This window comes from Triticum urartu, chromosome 5 (genome assembly GCF_003073215.2).
Source record: "Triticum urartu cultivar G1812 chromosome 5, Tu2.1, whole genome shotgun sequence".
Taxonomy (NCBI): domain Eukaryota; kingdom Viridiplantae; phylum Streptophyta; class Magnoliopsida; order Poales; family Poaceae; genus Triticum; species Triticum urartu.
In genome coordinates, this window is record NC_053026.1 from 523,269,927 (window position 1) to 523,285,837 (window position 15,911).

Genomic DNA, 15,911 nt, shown 5'->3' on the forward strand with positions numbered 1-15,911 from the left:
GCCTTTATCTATACATGGGAATTGTCCTTTCCCCCCATTTGTGGTTGTAGGAAGGAACCCTTACTAGTGCTCGACTCTAAAACCCAATTAGTGACGATTTGAGGCACACATCGCTAGTAGTAACTCATTACTGGTAGTTGGTTACCAATGATGGGCGACCACTCGTCACTGGTAATAACATACCAATGACGGGTGGTCTGAAAGTGCCTGGTGCCCTTACTAGTGACAGATTGTCTAAAAGTGCCCAGTGGCCTTACCAGTGACACGGTCCTACACTTGCGCTTGACACCGGTGTTATTTTGGGATTTAAAAATTAAACAATGTATAGTTAATCTTAATCAAGAACAAATTTAAATTTCACCAAAGTAGCACAAAAAATAATTTCATTCCATTTCATCATAACAACACAAATAGAAACCTCATTAGATTCACTCCATATCATCAAAAAAATACAGAACTTTACATTATTTCATTGGAGGAGATACAAAACCATAGTCATAAACCCACTAGGTTGACACACATGTTGATCCCACCTTCCTGTCCCTCTGACCACTGGATGTTTACCTATAACTAGGTAAACACATTCAATATTTTTCTGAACAAGAACACACAAGTTATTAGGCATCTTTTAGTTATTAAATATATTCACTAAAAAAGCAGTTTATAGATATACTATTAATTATCATTGGCATTAAAGTATCTTTATTAAAATTGTATCTTACAATGTTAGTGTTATGTATATTTAGTAATACAGTAGTTTATAGCTTTAGTACTAAGTTTCTTTACTAAAAAAGAGCTTACATCAACAATACTACCGAGTATCTTTACTAAAACAGAATCAACTTTAGTTTTTATTGAATTATAGCTTATAGTAAACGTAAGTATCATTATTGTTTTGCACCAATGGGCCAGGCATGTGAACTTGTTTGCTATCTGGAGGAATGATGGTTCCACAACGATGTCGATCTCGGGAGAATCAAAGAAGAATTAAATTGGCAACATTATGCGTGTCATTACAATCTATGCTATTGTTCTTTCAAATCATGCGTCTCATATTTCTAACCACTGGGTAAAGTAAAAAAAATCTTATATTGTAGGCTCTTGGAGAGCCTATGTTTTGTGGAATGCCGGGGTATTTTTAGTGTTATTAATTAAGCGTGTTTTCTCTTTGAAAGGCGGGCAGAGGAGGACACAACTGAAGATTTAATATCGAAATGTGACGGATATTTGGTTTTGGTTTTTGTGGGAAAACATAAGTTTTTTCATATCCGATACAATGGACCATAGTAAATACCTTGGTTAATGACGAACAAATATGTCAAACGCGTGAAGAATAAAATAATTATGGTTCCAAACATAAAATTAATTTAGAGCAAGCCGTGCAAATACACAAGACACTTGCTAGTTCATCTGCTAAGACCCGTTTTGCCAATAAATTAGGCAGGAGGCATATAGTGGGGCGTTAGCATGCATGTGATGTGAGGGTCCAACGGAAAGATAAGGTTGCATATATGCAGTGACTAGCGTTTTCTGGCTCCAAACTGAAATAGGAGCAACCCCTCACATGAAGAGTGTGCATTTCATCCTTCTATATACAGGCGTACATCGTCATCTGCTGGCTGCTGCAGGCTAGGTAACGTCCAGAACGTTTTGGTGCAAGCCACAATAACTCACACCGTCCATCCTGCTTGCGGTAGCTGCATGTGCCATTGCTAGCTAGCTGTGTGCAAACAAACATGGACCGTGAACTTGAGTCTTGAGAGCTCAGTGTTGATGCTGAGCTCACAGCTTTGTTCGTCCAGCTGAATAACTAGTTAAGATGCATCCGGGCGGAATGATGAACTTGCGGAGTAGTTTTCGCGTTGAAGATGTCTGCTTGGACCCAACATTTTTTAAAGCGGAACGCCAAGAACAGGATAAACCGTGGATTTCAGATCGCCAAGAACTCGAAAAAAAGATTCCATTGCACACTTGATGGAAGTAGAACCAGTGACACATGACCATTGTTGTAGAGGCCGGGGGTTAGATATTGTAGTGACCACATGACCATGATCTCCGGTGTCGCTCGTTACGAATTGGGTAAAGTAAAAAATATTGTAGGCTTAGGCTCTCGGAGAGCCTGCGATGTTATGGGATGCCAGGATATTTTTAACGTTAATAAGTCCGTTCTCTCTTAAAAGGTGGATAGAGGAACACAGCCCAAGATTTTTAATAATGGCATGTAGCAGATATTTGATTTTGATTTTTGTGGGAAAATATATGCTTTTTCATACCCGATACAATGGGCCATAATAATAAATACCTTGGTTCATAATCTTTCCGCGGAACAAGTGGCCTATGATTTTAGGGTTGCATCAACGCTAAAAGCCACTGATCAAATATGTGAAATGCATGAAGAATAAACTGATCTAGAGCATACCGTGCAAATACACAAGACACCTTGCTAGTTCATCTGATAAGACCCGTCTTGCAGATAAAGTAGCCAGGAATGCATTCCAATGTATAGATCCACCTTGCATATAGTGGGGCGCTTGCATATATGAAGAGGGACTAGTGCTTGCTGGCTTCAAACTGAAATAGCAAGCAATCCCTTACATAAGTTCGCATTTCATCCTCCCATATACAGACATACATCATCACCTGTTGGCTGCTGCAGGCCAGGTAACGTTTTGGTGCAAGCCACAATGACTCGCACCGTCCTGTTTGCGGTAGCTGCATGTGCCATTGCTAGCTAGTGCCTGTGTGCAAACAAACATAGACCGTGAACTTGAGTCTTGAGAGCTCAGTGTTGATGATATCTTGAGCTCACACCTTAGTGCGTCCAACTGAATAACTAAGGTGCATCAATCCAGGCGGAATGATGAACTTGCGGATCGAGTAGTTTTCACATTGAAGATATCTGCTTGAACCCATCATTACTGCTGCTCAACTATCGATTTGACAAGGCTCTAACTAGCCTCAATAGGATAAATCGTGGATTTCAGATCACCAAGAATCCACAAAAAAAAAAAGTGTTCATTGCACACTTGATGGAAGTAGAACCAGTGACACATGACCCTTGTTGCTACCGGGTTCTAAGTTCTAACACCACACTTGATAAAGAGCAGTGAAATCAAGCATGTAACAGTACTTAATAACATGCTCGATCGATCTGCAACCTAGATGGCCTAGCTAGTTCTTCGAGAGAGATCAATTGACAGATCCAGGTCGCATACATACATCAAGCTAATAGCCCTAGATCATTAACCTGAAACCTAGTGACCGAGAACTAAGTACAGTGATAAGATGTTGGTCACCCTCCCCGTTCATCTCGCTCAAGGGTGGTGAAGTCACAAGATAGAACATGAGGCTAAATGTTTACGCTCAGATTTTCCCTGTTACATACACCCTCTGTTCCTAAATATAAGAAGTTTTGGCAGTTTAATTTATTCTGCTAGCTCCACAAGGTTCAGGCGTTTAGCAGCAGAATAATCATTTAGGAACAAAGCTATTGACAAACTAAAAAAATCCAGACAAACAGGTGATCGATCTATCTTATAAGGACGGGCGCGCAGTACAACCCAGGACATATATGTCAACCATTCCAGCCCACTCAGTTACCACCGCTAGTTCATCACACACAGCTAAAAAGACTTTACCCAGACGGCAGTGCGCTTACTCTTTTCACTACAACTGACCACTCATCTGCTTGCACTTGCTCACAGGACAGTAATTTGTTGCTGCAAACGTTGGGGGTTCCCATGGCATACGCCCTCACGAAAACATCCCTAAGCATCATTATGAAGAGAGGCGACACTATCACAACAGCTGCCAGAGCCTGCCACCAGACTTCAACCGCGTTGTAACAGAAGACAACATGGGCCATAAAGAAGAGCACCTCCAACACAAAGGCAATGTTCTGCATGCAGGAAGCAACAAGGAAAACAGATTATCAGGTTGGCACAAGTATGCACGCACAGTCAGTTAGTTAGCTACAAATGTCATGTTAGTATCCTTGGCAGAGCCAGAGGAAACTCCCAATCACATGAAGAAAAAAAACTGAACTCTCAAATGTAAAGCAGAAGAACAACGTTTGTTTGTAGCATGGTGCTGCAGTAAAAAATTCTGTCATTGGTGGCAATCTAAAGTTCTAAACAGACCATATGGTCCATCGACATGGATCTATGTGGTTCTCTGCTTTGGCAGTTCCATTCCAGCTCACAAGTACAACTCTCTTCTATATTTTTAAGAGAAATATCCCCTTCGTATTTCACATATACTACATCCAAATAAAAACATGTTTCTAAAGATAGGCCCAATGTAACAAGTAGATGATGAGCTGATGTCACACAGACACTGAGCAACACAACTGACTTCAGATTAAAGTTGGGCAGAAAGATAGAAAACATAGAATAGAAACTCCAATTCACGGTAGCAGATCATGGCACCGTTTTGAATTATCGGTCATAAAAACAGGTAGTATACTCCTTGGTCCAAGAAAGTGAAATGCATGTTTGTGTGTTAAGCAGCAGCAGCAGCAGTTTACATTGGGTTTGGAACTTTGAAGTACATGCATAAGGCAGGAGATGGCTATCTATTTATCTATCTGCAGTGGCATTGGGGGTGTCTATTCCGCTTCCTGGATCAAAAGACTCAGGGCTACATAGATAGAAATCCAGGGTATGGTATGATGAAAGAAAAATCGAGTGAGTGTGCAGTGCTTACGAAGCAATGGTAGATGAGACTGCCCAGCTTAGGGTTGGTGATGACCAGCAGCTCCTCCTCCTCCTCCTCCTCCTCCTCCTTGAAGCCATTCTTGATGCCTGCCTTGTCCTACAGATGAAATAACCCAAGAACATAAATAAACACGCCCAGCGCCAGATCCAGCAGGGGATACGCTCAGCCTCATCAATCGCCGGAACCGGGGCTCCAGGGAAGAAGAAGAGAGGACCTCACCCGAGAAGGGGGCACCACAGCGAGGGACTTGCGTTTGGATATCGCGATGGAGGACCACTTTTTGGATTCGGCGGCCGCTTTCGCCGCGACGGCGGCGCACTTCTTGGCTTCGGCGGCCGCGTTCGACGCGATGGACAAGCGCTTGTCGGCGTCCTCGTCGGACTCCCAGGCTTTCGCCGCGACGGAGGCCCAGTTGCTGGCTTCGGCGACGGCTTTCGCCGAGACGGCCAGCCACTTGCTGGCTTCCGCGAGGGCGGCGGCGGCGGCCATCGGTTCGGTGTGACGATTCGCTCGCTCGCTCGCTCGCTCGCTGGTAAGAAGAAAGGTAGTTAGAGAAATGGCCTATTCACACTTCTCCGGCCCTGATGGGTAGTCTGAGAAATGGCCTAGGGTTTTCCCAGACTACCCATCACTTGCGACTGTATGAGGGGCCCATTACGGAGTCAACGGACAGGCTTGGCTGGGATTTTCTGATTGGGTAGAAATCTGGATGAGGGGCCCACCCTCACTGAAATTAAGAGGGGTGGGAGAAGATTAGTTAGAGAAGGTCCATAAAACATATGTAGGGGCTGTTTGGATATCGCCCACGCTGACCCCGTCAATGCATAGGCTTTTTGCCGCCCATGCCCTGACCGATAGTTTGGCAAAAAAAATGAACTAGAAAGCTGAAGGTGGTCAGGGCACGCCAAAGAATTGGTTTCGATCCAAACGATGCCCATGTGCCCGGTCAACGCCAATATTTTGGCTTGGCAGCCTCGGGCGTCAATCCAAACAGCCTCATAAAGCCTATGCGTTCAGAATTAGTGTTGTGATATTCGTCGACAGTTCTTATAAGCTTTTTTACGAATATTTTTTCTCTCATATGACATTGTCATGGAGACAGAAATATTCGGTGACACAGTTTGGCTTACGTGCCTCGCGTGGTTGGGTGGCATGCATGCCGGACAGAAGATGATCCTCCTGCTGTTCTGATCGACCCGCTTTGCCTGCCTATGTCTCAAGCAGGGAGGACCTCGTTCTACTTGTATACCACCGATAGGTCCACCTCCTCGGACTCGATGGCTTCTAATCAAGTCGTGCACAAGTCGTGCATCAATAAATCGTGTGTACAACAGTTTCGAACAATCCTTTCCAGTCGACTCATTTCATCTAAACGAAACTGCATCATACTCCCTCCGTTTGAAAATACTTGTCATTGAAATAGATATATCTAGATGTATTTTAATTCTAGATACATTCATTTTTATTTATTTTAATGACAAGTATTTCCGGACGGAGAGAGTATGTCTGAGTGCCATGAGTCATGGCTAGTTTGGTTTAGAGGCCTGGATACTGTGCCCGAGGGAATGAGCTGCTTGGATAGTGCCTGGAACGATGCAATTTTTTGCCTGACGACGCCAGCCTGCTGCGCGGGCGTTTGGTTCCTTGTCCTTGCATGTTGCTGCCTGTTGGGTTGTTATTTCTAGGTCTTAAATAATCCGATCCTGTTAGGCGTAAGGGAGAGGTTGCCTGGCCCAGGCTAATTACAGTGCCTGGGCTAATCCTAGCTGGACCAGACTAATCACACAGCTGGGGAAGGGTCAGGCCATGCATCCATCTACTTTCTGTGGACAAGTCTCAGGCACATCCCAGGGACCACCCAGGGCAGGTGTAAGATGGAGTGGACAAGTATTAAACACGCCCTTAATAACTGAGACGTATAACTGATCTTATTCGCCATGACTTTCACGTCGCTTGAAATATTTCAAACGAATTTTGAATTCAAATTTCTGAAGTCAATATAGGAAAGTATTGAACTCTTATGGATCTCCAAGCATCTCCTAGTCACGAGTTCAACTCCTTGTTGCATCCACTGATTTTGAGACCAATCGAACCCACAACTTGAGGCATAGTAAACGATGGCTATGCCACCAGGCAATGAGTAGTCCTCGCGTTCTAAAGGAGACACGGTATATTTAACTAGAGCACGACCATTTGAATCCAAGTTTTTCAAAATTCACAGAAAAAATCATGGATTATTAGGCAATCTTGGTTGTAGATGCTCCTTATTTCTACAAAAGAAACATGGACTATTTGTATTTTTTATAAAAATGTATGTTGCACAATCTCACGGTAACTCCCACTATTTTTCGTACGCAGGATGCTTTAAAAGATGAATTTGAACCCGGGTGTATTAGGTTTGATTGAGATAAGGAATCGGCCAATATAGTTCAGATGATAGAAAATCACAATTGCTCTATAATTTGTTTGTACAATAAAACTAGTAATGTCAGCTTCACCATATCACAAAAATCACGTATTAATTAAAAGAAACTTTAGATATCAGTTCTGTACCCAGAGATAAGGATCCGCCACCACCAATGACATGCTACCCCCAACATCCTCTCTCTGAATCATAGCAATATCTCTGGGTACACCATGCCGCCGCAATCAACATTTTTTTTGAGACAAACCCACAAACTTTTATTCAACCGTCACCAAATTTACAGGGACGAAATCAAAACTTCGAGATGGCCTAACCAAACATGACAGCCAGTATCAAAGATAAAGCATTATTTGCAAGATTGTGAGCTTCAACATTCGAGGTTCTGAATTCGTGGCTCTGCTGATGGGGTGGCATGCAACGATGGGCCATCGGCCCATTCGGGGGGACAAAGATTGTTGATCGAAGGAATTTTTAATATAATTTTATTCAGTTATTTATAATGCTAGTTAGGCTAATATTCTATCAGTTTCAAATATATAAGGTGTATTAGTTCATCAAAAGTCAAGCCTTTCTATGTCTAACCAAGTTTATAGCAAACTATATCAACATCTATAATACCTATAATTCATGACAAATCTAATGATAATGATTTGATATTGTAGGTATTGAATTTTTTTGCATGTAAACTTGGTCAAAGTTACAGAAACAACTTAAAAATAATTGTACAAGTAAAACAAGGATGTTATGTGTATGTGTGTACTCTTCAGTTTCAAGAAAAAACGGAAAACAATTGTACAAGTAAACAAGGATGTTATGTGTATGTGTGTAAAATTTCAGAATAAAATACCTTGAAATGTGATATGTACAAAAAAGACAAATTCATAGCCTTGGAGGTTAAATAGTATCATGTGTTAAAAAGCCTCAGATTCGTCTTTTTTACACAGCCCTCATTTCAACGTATATCTTCCTGAAAATTTACACACTTGTGCATTATGCCTCCATGTATATCTATATGTTTTTGAACAAAATTTGAAATGTAGACTTATGAATTTTGATGAATTTTGAATTTTCAAAAACCGGCCTCCATGCAGCTCAGCCTCCAAAAGGGATTTTCTCAAAGGAAATCTTGATAAAAAACTTGTCTTAACGAAATCTGAAGCCCATGTTCTTTTGGGCCGCTTCTCTTTCACACCAATGTCTCAAAAAAAAGAGAAAAATGTCTCCAAAAAAAAACGGCAACTTCTCTCACGACGGCAACGTGTGCAGCTCACTCACTGGATGTCGGCGTAGTCGACGATGCTGTATGGTAGGAACCACTCGGCGAGGAGGCCCTGCCCCTTCATCTTCTTCCTCCTCGGGTTGCATCCCATGTCGCGGCACAGCTCGTCGTTGTACCACACGTTGACCGCGCCGAGGCAGGGTCCCGGGCTCTGCCCCTCCCCGCCGCCGCCGCTCCTCCGCGCGTAGTACCTGCCCCACTCCGCGCAGCTCTCCTCCATCTGCCGCACGCTCGGCAGCCGGAACACGCCGTCCAGCAGCCGCGCCACCCACTTGGCCTCCATCTCGCACGCGTATATGGCGTTCAGCCCCCCGGCGTACCCCACCACCGCCATCTGCGGGATCCGGGGGTGCACGCACTCCCGGTACAGCGGCGCCGACGCGCCGATGAAGTCCTTCACCCGCGTGGACGCGAACATGTCCCTCAGCTTCTTGTCGCCGCGGAACCCGGTGGCGAAGATCACCACGTCGGCCGGCACGACGCGCTCCTCGGCGCCGTCGAGCACCAGGCCGTCGTGGCGGAAGCCGAAGGACCTGGACCTCGCGAAGACGACGCTGCCTTCCCTCACCCTGTCGTAGAACCCGTCGGGGAGCACGGAGAGGAGGCACGACGACACGCACCTCGCGAACCCGTGCCCGGGCTCCATGCCGTACTCCCGCATCGGGATCTCCCTCCGGTACCATGCCCCAGTCGCCGCCGATATTGCCCACGCTAGCGGCGCGAGCAGCGCGGCGAGGACGCGGGAGGCGGCGCCGGCGCCGAGCCTGGGCACCATGAGCTCCGCGAAGCGGTTCATGTAGAGGTACCCGATGCTGACCCCGCCCCACACGGCCGGGCGGTGCATCATCCACTGCGGGTTCCGGCACACCACCGTGCACGGCGTCCCCGCGCCGTTGGCCTCGGCGCAGTCATTGGCGATCTCGAAGGCCGACTTGCTGGAGCCCACGACCGCGACGCGCTTACCTTTGACCAGCGCGGCGGCGTCGGCGTGAGCCATGTCAGAGAGCTCCATGGAGTGCAGCACCCGCCCCCGGAACGCCTCCGGGCCGGGGAACGCCGCCGGGATGTTGGGCACGCCACTGAACATGCCGATGCACAGGATCAGGAAGTCGAACTCGTGCACCTCCTGCGTCTCCGGCTCCGTCTCGCTCTCGCCGCGGTGGCGCACGGTGAGGCGCCACGCGCCCGAGCCGTCGCCGAACGCTTCGCCGTTGCCGGCCCAGCGCTCCCACCGGTCCGGCGCGTCGCCGACGTACTCCGCGGCGACGACCCGGCTCCGGAACCTGACGCAGCCGTCGACGCCGAAGCGGCGCGCGTAGGCGGCGAGGTAGTCGACGACCTGATCGTGGCGCGGGTACGCGCCGGCTGAGTCCGGCCAGGGGAAGTCGGAGTAGCGGTACGTGGCGGCGTGCGACTGGAGCCTGGTGGAGGCGAGCGTGCGCGTCCACAGCCCGCCCACGGACTCCCCGGCCTCGAACACCACCGGCCGGAACCTCCGCGCCAGCAGGTGCTTGCACGCCGCCAACCCGCTCGTGCCGGCGCCCACGATGGCCACCCGCTTCGCCCTGTGATCCATATCCATTGTCGGCGCTAGCTTAGCTGTTTCTTGGACTGACAATGGCGGTTCGGCGATGCAGATCCGATTCAATGGTGGCTGCTTCCAGCTGGTGACTTGATCTCATTCAAGTGTTGTGTGGTCCTTATGATCTGGAGTTATAGTGAGCTCGTATAAACAATCTACAATAAAAGTGTTTTTAAATGGTGTTCTAGAGGAGGAGGATGTATGCACGTCGACCGCCGGTTCATGTTGTTGATTGACGGCTTCAGCACCATGTTTGCAAGCTTGCTTTTAGTGCTTGAAACTTTTCATCATGAACCTTTTATTTACCTTTTCTTTATGTAATTTATTTCTTTCTATTTTTTTGTGAACCAGACTGTTGGATGGTTAGCAAGATAGTTGTATCCCCTGATAGACCCAGTTAGATCGTGTAGGCTAGATCTTTCCGGTTACCTACCTTCCTTGGACGCGGATGAGCTCGATCCAGAGCCTGCCATGGTGAAGTAGAGGCCGGTGGTAGTAGAGAGATCGAGATGGAGAGGTGGCAGCGGTGCTTCCCGTGAGCACTGCGATTGCCCTAGATCGGAAGGGGATATCGGTGGGGAGTCTGGCGGCGCGGTGAACCTCGTACCGTGCGCCCCGGCCCCCCACCTTTTTATATATCGCAGGTCACAGGGGCCCACCGACCATAGAACGGTTGGGCGCCCCCGATCAGGGCGCGAATAGATCAGGGTTCGATGGGCCGTTGAGCCCACTCGATGGAGAGATCAACCTAACATTCTCCCCCTTGATCTCAACTTTTACTTTTAATCTTATACTTTCTAGTTTATTTGTTTCATCACATACTGGAGGAAGCACTCGACGCGGCCGACGGGCCACCTCGTGGCCGCGACACAGAGGCCTCATGGCCCTCCACCCAAGCCGCACCCTGTACCAAGGCACCGGAATATGCACGGGACTTACGAGACATGTTGAAGGACAAGGCAAGGCAAACAAGATCGATCTACGGATCACGTAGGCACCCCACGGCTCGAGACGATAATCGTCATGCCGGCCACAAATTCGGCAGGGCCGAACACAGTAGACAAAGCTCATTGGAGCTACGTCATGATATCGCCCAGTACAGAGGCGCCGCACACCCATTGTGCTTCACAGACGAAATAATGGATCATCAAATCTCCGAGGGTTTCAAACCCGTAAACATCGAATCATATGACGGCTCAACAGATCCCGCGGTATGGATCGAGGATTATCTCCTTCATATCCACATGGCCCGCGGTGATGATTTTCACGCCATCAAATACCTCCCACTCAAGCTTAAAGGACCAGCCCGGCAGTGGCTTAACAGCCTGCCAACAGGGTCAATCAGCTGTTGGGAGGACCTGGAAGCCGCATTCCTCGACAATTTGCAGGGCACCTATGTGCGACCCCCAGACGCTGACGACCTAAGCCACGTAATTCAGCAGCCAGACAAATCGGCCAGGCAATTCTGGACACGGTTCCTAACAAAGAAAAATCAAATACTCAATTGTCCGGACGCAGAGGCCTTAGCAGCCTTCAAGCATAATATCCATGACGAGTGGCTTGCCCGGCACCTAGGACAGGAGAAGCCGAAATCTATGGCAGCCCTCACGGCACTCATGACCCACTTTTGCGCGGGAGAGGACAGCTGGCTTGCTCGTAGCAACAATATGACCAAGAACCCTAGTAGTTCGGACATCAGGGACATTAGTGGCAAGTCGCGTCGCAACCAACAGAAGCGCTGCATCAACAGCGACAATGCTAAAGATACGGCAGTTAATGCCGGATTCAGAGGCTCTAAATCCGGTCAGCGGAAAAAATCATTCAAAAGGAATCCTAGGGGCCCGTCCAGCTTGGACCGAATACTCGACCGCTTGTGCCAAATACACGGCACCCCCGAAAAGCCAGCCAATCACACCAACAGGGATTGCTGGGTGTTCAAGCAGGCAGGCAGATTAAGCGCTGACAATGAAAATAAGGGGTTGCATAGCGACGTCGACGAGGAGCCCAGGCCGCCGAACAACAATGGACAGAAGGGTTTTCCCCCACAAGTGCGGACGGTGAACATGATATACGCCACTCACGTCGCCAAAAGGGAGCGGAAGCGCGCGTTAAGGGACGTATATGCGGTAGAGCCAATCGCCCCAAAGTTCAACCCATGGTCCTCCTGCCCGATCACCTTTGATCGAAGAGACCATCCCACTAGCATCCGTCATGGCGGATTCGCTGCATTGGTTCTCGACCCAATTATTGACGGATTTCATCTCACTAGAGTCCTTATGGACGGCGGCAGTAGCCTGAACCTGCTTTACCAGGATACAGCGCGGAAAATGGGCATAGATCCCTCAAGGATTAAGCCCACCAAAACGACCTTTAAAGGCGTAATACCAGGTGTAGAGGGCAGCTGCACAGGCTCAGTCACACTTGAAGTGGTCTTCGGATCTCCGGATAATTTCCGAAGTGAGGAGTTAATCTTCGACATAGTCCCGTTCCGCAGTGGCTACCATACACTGCTCGGGCGAACCGCATTTGCCAAGTTCAATGCGGTCCCGCACTACGCATACCTTAAGCTCAAGATGCCAGGCCCTCGAGGAGTAATTACGGTCAATGGAAACACCGAACGCTCCCTCCGAACGGAGGAGCACACGGCGGCCCTTGCAGCGGAAGCACAAAGCAGCCTCTCCAGGCAGTTCTCCAGTCCGGCCATTAAACGTCCGGACACAGTCAAGCGCGCCCGGAGTAACCTACAACAAGACCGCCTGGCATGTTCTGAGCAGGCGTAGAAATGCGGCCCCAACCCCAACCCCCGCAAAAAGGCGATGCCAATACTTCCCGTACATAACTACGTCCTAGAAATACCATGGGCATAGGGGAAGGGGCACCATCACGCCACGCCCAAAACACGGCTTAAACCGCACCAGGGGGTGCCGACCTTTTTTATACTTTTCTCTTACTTCCAGGGCTCTACTCTTCGGAAGGCTTGTTCGGCAGTTTAATTGCCGCACAAACGATGCAAGGACCAGGGAAGCAGACAAGCCATGCCGCATTACGGAAATCCCAGGTGGTCTCTACCACGAGCAGTATACTTGTTTCGCATACTATCCCGTAGCTTGCCCCTGAAGCAAACATGTTAAATAGTCCAACTTTTCGTTTATCGCATCACTTGTATCGTTCTGCTTTGATCGCAGCTATTTCAGTGAACAATGCGTAGCTTTTGTCCATTTTTTGCATTACCCTTTTTTAATATATATATATATATATATATATATATATATATATATATATATATATATGTTCCTTAAATGACATGTTGCACCCGTACACTTTGGTACGGCCAAAATATGCCAGGGGCTTCAGTACCCCTCAACATGGTGTGAGAAGTCTGAACACTTTAACAAGTGCGGCACCCCGAACTTATAGCATTATATGCATCGGCTCCGAATCATGGCTTGGGTCAATAGTTGGGTTTGCCCGGCTCCTATGTTTTGGTGCCTTACGTTCTGCTATATCGGCTAAGGAAGCACTAGGAGAACCACTGCGATTGTGCCCCAGTTGAGCTGGGCCGAGCACCTTAGTGGAGAAAGCTAAAACTGACTGTCATGATGAAGCGAGAGCTGGTCGCTGTTCGAGAGGTTTTTTCGAGTCCCTAAAGACTTATGCCGCTTCGGGCGAGGAGCCGGCTCTGTCTGGCCAAGGCGTGGATAGCGCCCCGAAATCGGTCTTCCGAATACTAGGGGCTTCGCCGAAATTTAAAATTATAGAATTCTATGGCTAAGTGAGAGTGTTCACGTATTATAGTCCGATTGCCTCATTCGTTCGGCTGAGCGCCTCCCTCGAAGGACCCAAATATGGGAAAAAGAGCGCCCAGGTTTATCCCGGAACACCCTAGCACTAGCGGCATGGGGGCAGAAGCCGACGACTCGCCATCTCTCAGTATTGATAAACAGCCGCACAGAAGGTAATATTTTAAATTCAAGCAGCATTGCTTAGCGCATATGAACAAGTTTTCAGCGCACAGGATAACACGAGCGGGTTTTACTCAAAAAATACATCCTTGGTACATTCATCCGCAACAAGATGGGCACCCTTCAGAACATCCTTATAATAATTCTCGGGCTTGCGATGCTCTTTCCCCGGAGGTGGCCCGTCCTTCACAAGCTTCTCCGCATCCAGCTTGCCCCAGTGCACCTTAGCACGGGCAAGGGCCCTACGGGCACCTTCAATGCAGACGGAGCGCTTGATGTCTTCAAGCCTCGGACAGGCCTCCACCAGCCGCCGCACCAGCCCGTAATAGCTCCCAGGCGGAGCCTCTCCAGGCCACAGCCGAACTAGGAGGCCTTTCATGGCCTGTTCGGCCGCCTTGTGGAGCTCGACCAGTTGCTTCAGCTGGTCGCTCAGGGGCACGGGGTGTCCGGCCTCAGCGTACTGAGACCAGAACACCTTCTCCGTCGAGCTGCCCTCCTCGGCTCGATAGAATGCGGCGGCATCAGATACACTCCGGGGAAGATCTGTGAACGCTCCTGGAGAGCTCCAGATTCGGGTAAGTAACAGGTAACTCACGTTTATGCGTTTGCTTTGCATAAAGAATGCCTTACCCACCACAATCTTCTTCACCTCATCCAACTCCTGGAGGGTCTTCTAGGACTCGGCCTTGGCAGACTTGGCATTTTCTATAGCTGCCGCGAGCTCGGACGCTCGCGTCTTTGAGTCAAGCTCCAAACTCTCATGTTTCTTCATGAGAACCTGCAGCTTTTCCCGCACCTTGCCAACCTCAGCCTCATACCTTTCCCGCTCGGTGCGCTCCACAGCCGCACTCTTCTCGGCCTCGAGCAATGCTTGCTTAAGGGTCGCCACCTCAGACGTGGCCCCTGCAATAGCCATGTCAATCCTGTCATTTTTTGCAATTGCACCTTTTTTATATACATATTCAAACAGGGTATTTCTTACCTTCCTTCTCCTCGAGCTGCTTCTTGGCACGCCCGAGCTCTTGCTCGGCCTTCTCGAGACTCTGCTTCAGCACGTCCACTTCCGCAGTCAGTGCGGCGGACGCTAGCAGAGAAGCCTGCATACGCATATTGACTCCTTTTGTTAGACTCCTGCGAATTCTTTGATCCTCTATTCGGCTTTTCTTCCCGAACGCCCAACAGAGCATCAGGGGCTACTGTCTATGCGGTAACATTATTTGAACATTCTTTACTTACCTCAAAGCCTGTTAAAAGGCTTGTACAAGCTTCAGTCAGTCCGCTTTTGGCAGACTGAACCTTCTGGATCACCGCACTCATAATAGTGCGGTGCCCCTCGTCGATGGAGGCACCTTGGAGCACCTCCAACATATTGTCCGGCGCCTCCGGATGGGCGGAGGTCACCGGCACGGTAGGCTTGTTCCTCTTGGAAGGAGGTCGCCCGCCGGACTCTGGAACCCTTGAAGATTCCGGAGCTGTGTCCAGCCTTAAGCCGGACTTGGAGCCCTGGGGGGTTTCATCCCCTTTACTCCTGGAGTCTGGGAGGTCGCCTTGCGGCGCCCCCAGGACCACCTCCTCCCGGCTTGGAACCTGTTGGGACAACACTTCGGTGTCATCCGCAGGGCGGGGGGATGAAGACGTCGGAAGTGAGTTCACCTCCGATGGGTCCAGCGAGCCGCTCGACGATGCGTCAAGCCGGTCTTTGGGTGGGCTGCACAAACATATTCGACATAAGGAAAAGCTGTGCGAAAAACGAATACTATGAATTACCCCGGTATCCAAACACTTACGATTTCGCCAGGGGCTTGGCCCTGGGCTGCCACTCCTCTTTGTCGTCGTCAGCGTCGGTGGAGCAGTCTGGAGGAAGGGTTTTCCCCTTCTTGGACCCTCCGGCCTCCTCGAGGAGGGCGGCCTTCCTTTTCTTCTCTCCTCCCACTGGAGGGGGAGAGG

At 48.8% G+C, this 15,911-nt stretch overlaps 2 protein-coding genes across 2 annotated transcripts; both read right to left on the reverse strand.

The window, feature by feature from the left end:
* Positions 1-3,397: 3,397 nt before the first annotated feature.
* On the reverse strand, positions 3,398-5,898 carry LOC125556556. The gene is made up of 3 exons (XM_048719267.1): positions 4,936-5,898; positions 4,705-4,812; positions 3,398-3,898 (listed from the first exon to the last, which is right to left on the reverse strand). The coding sequence occupies exons 1-3, from the start codon at positions 5,203-5,205 to the stop codon at positions 3,635-3,637; spliced, it is 642 nt and encodes a 213-aa protein (XP_048575224.1). The 5' UTR covers positions 5,206-5,898; the 3' UTR covers positions 3,398-3,634.
* A 2,367-nt stretch (positions 5,899-8,265) lies between these two features.
* LOC125510342 (putative flavin-containing monooxygenase 2) lies at positions 8,266-10,136 on the reverse strand. Its single transcript, XM_048675495.1, has one exon. It carries the CDS (start codon positions 10,000-10,002, stop codon positions 8,413-8,415), a length of 1,590 nt encoding a protein of 529 aa, XP_048531452.1. The 5' UTR covers positions 10,003-10,136; the 3' UTR covers positions 8,266-8,412.
* Between the last annotated feature and the right edge of the window lie 5,775 nt (positions 10,137-15,911).

Coding starts and splice junctions, on each gene's coding strand:
- LOC125510342 (XM_048675495.1), bottom strand. CDS start 10,002: ATGGATATGGATCACAGGGCGAAGCGGGTGGCCATCGTGGGCGCCGGC.
- LOC125556556 (XM_048719267.1), bottom strand. CDS start 5,205: ATGGCCGCCGCCGCCGCCCTCGCGGAAGCCAGCAAGTGGCTGGCCGTC. Junction 4,813..4,935: donor CTGTGGTGCCCCCTTCTCGG/GTGAGGTCCTCT, acceptor TTTCATCTGTAG/GACAAGGCAGGCATCAAGAA. Junction 3,899..4,704: donor GTCTCATCTACCATTGCTTC/GTAAGCACTGCA, acceptor TCCTGCATGCAG/AACATTGCCTTTGTGTTGGA.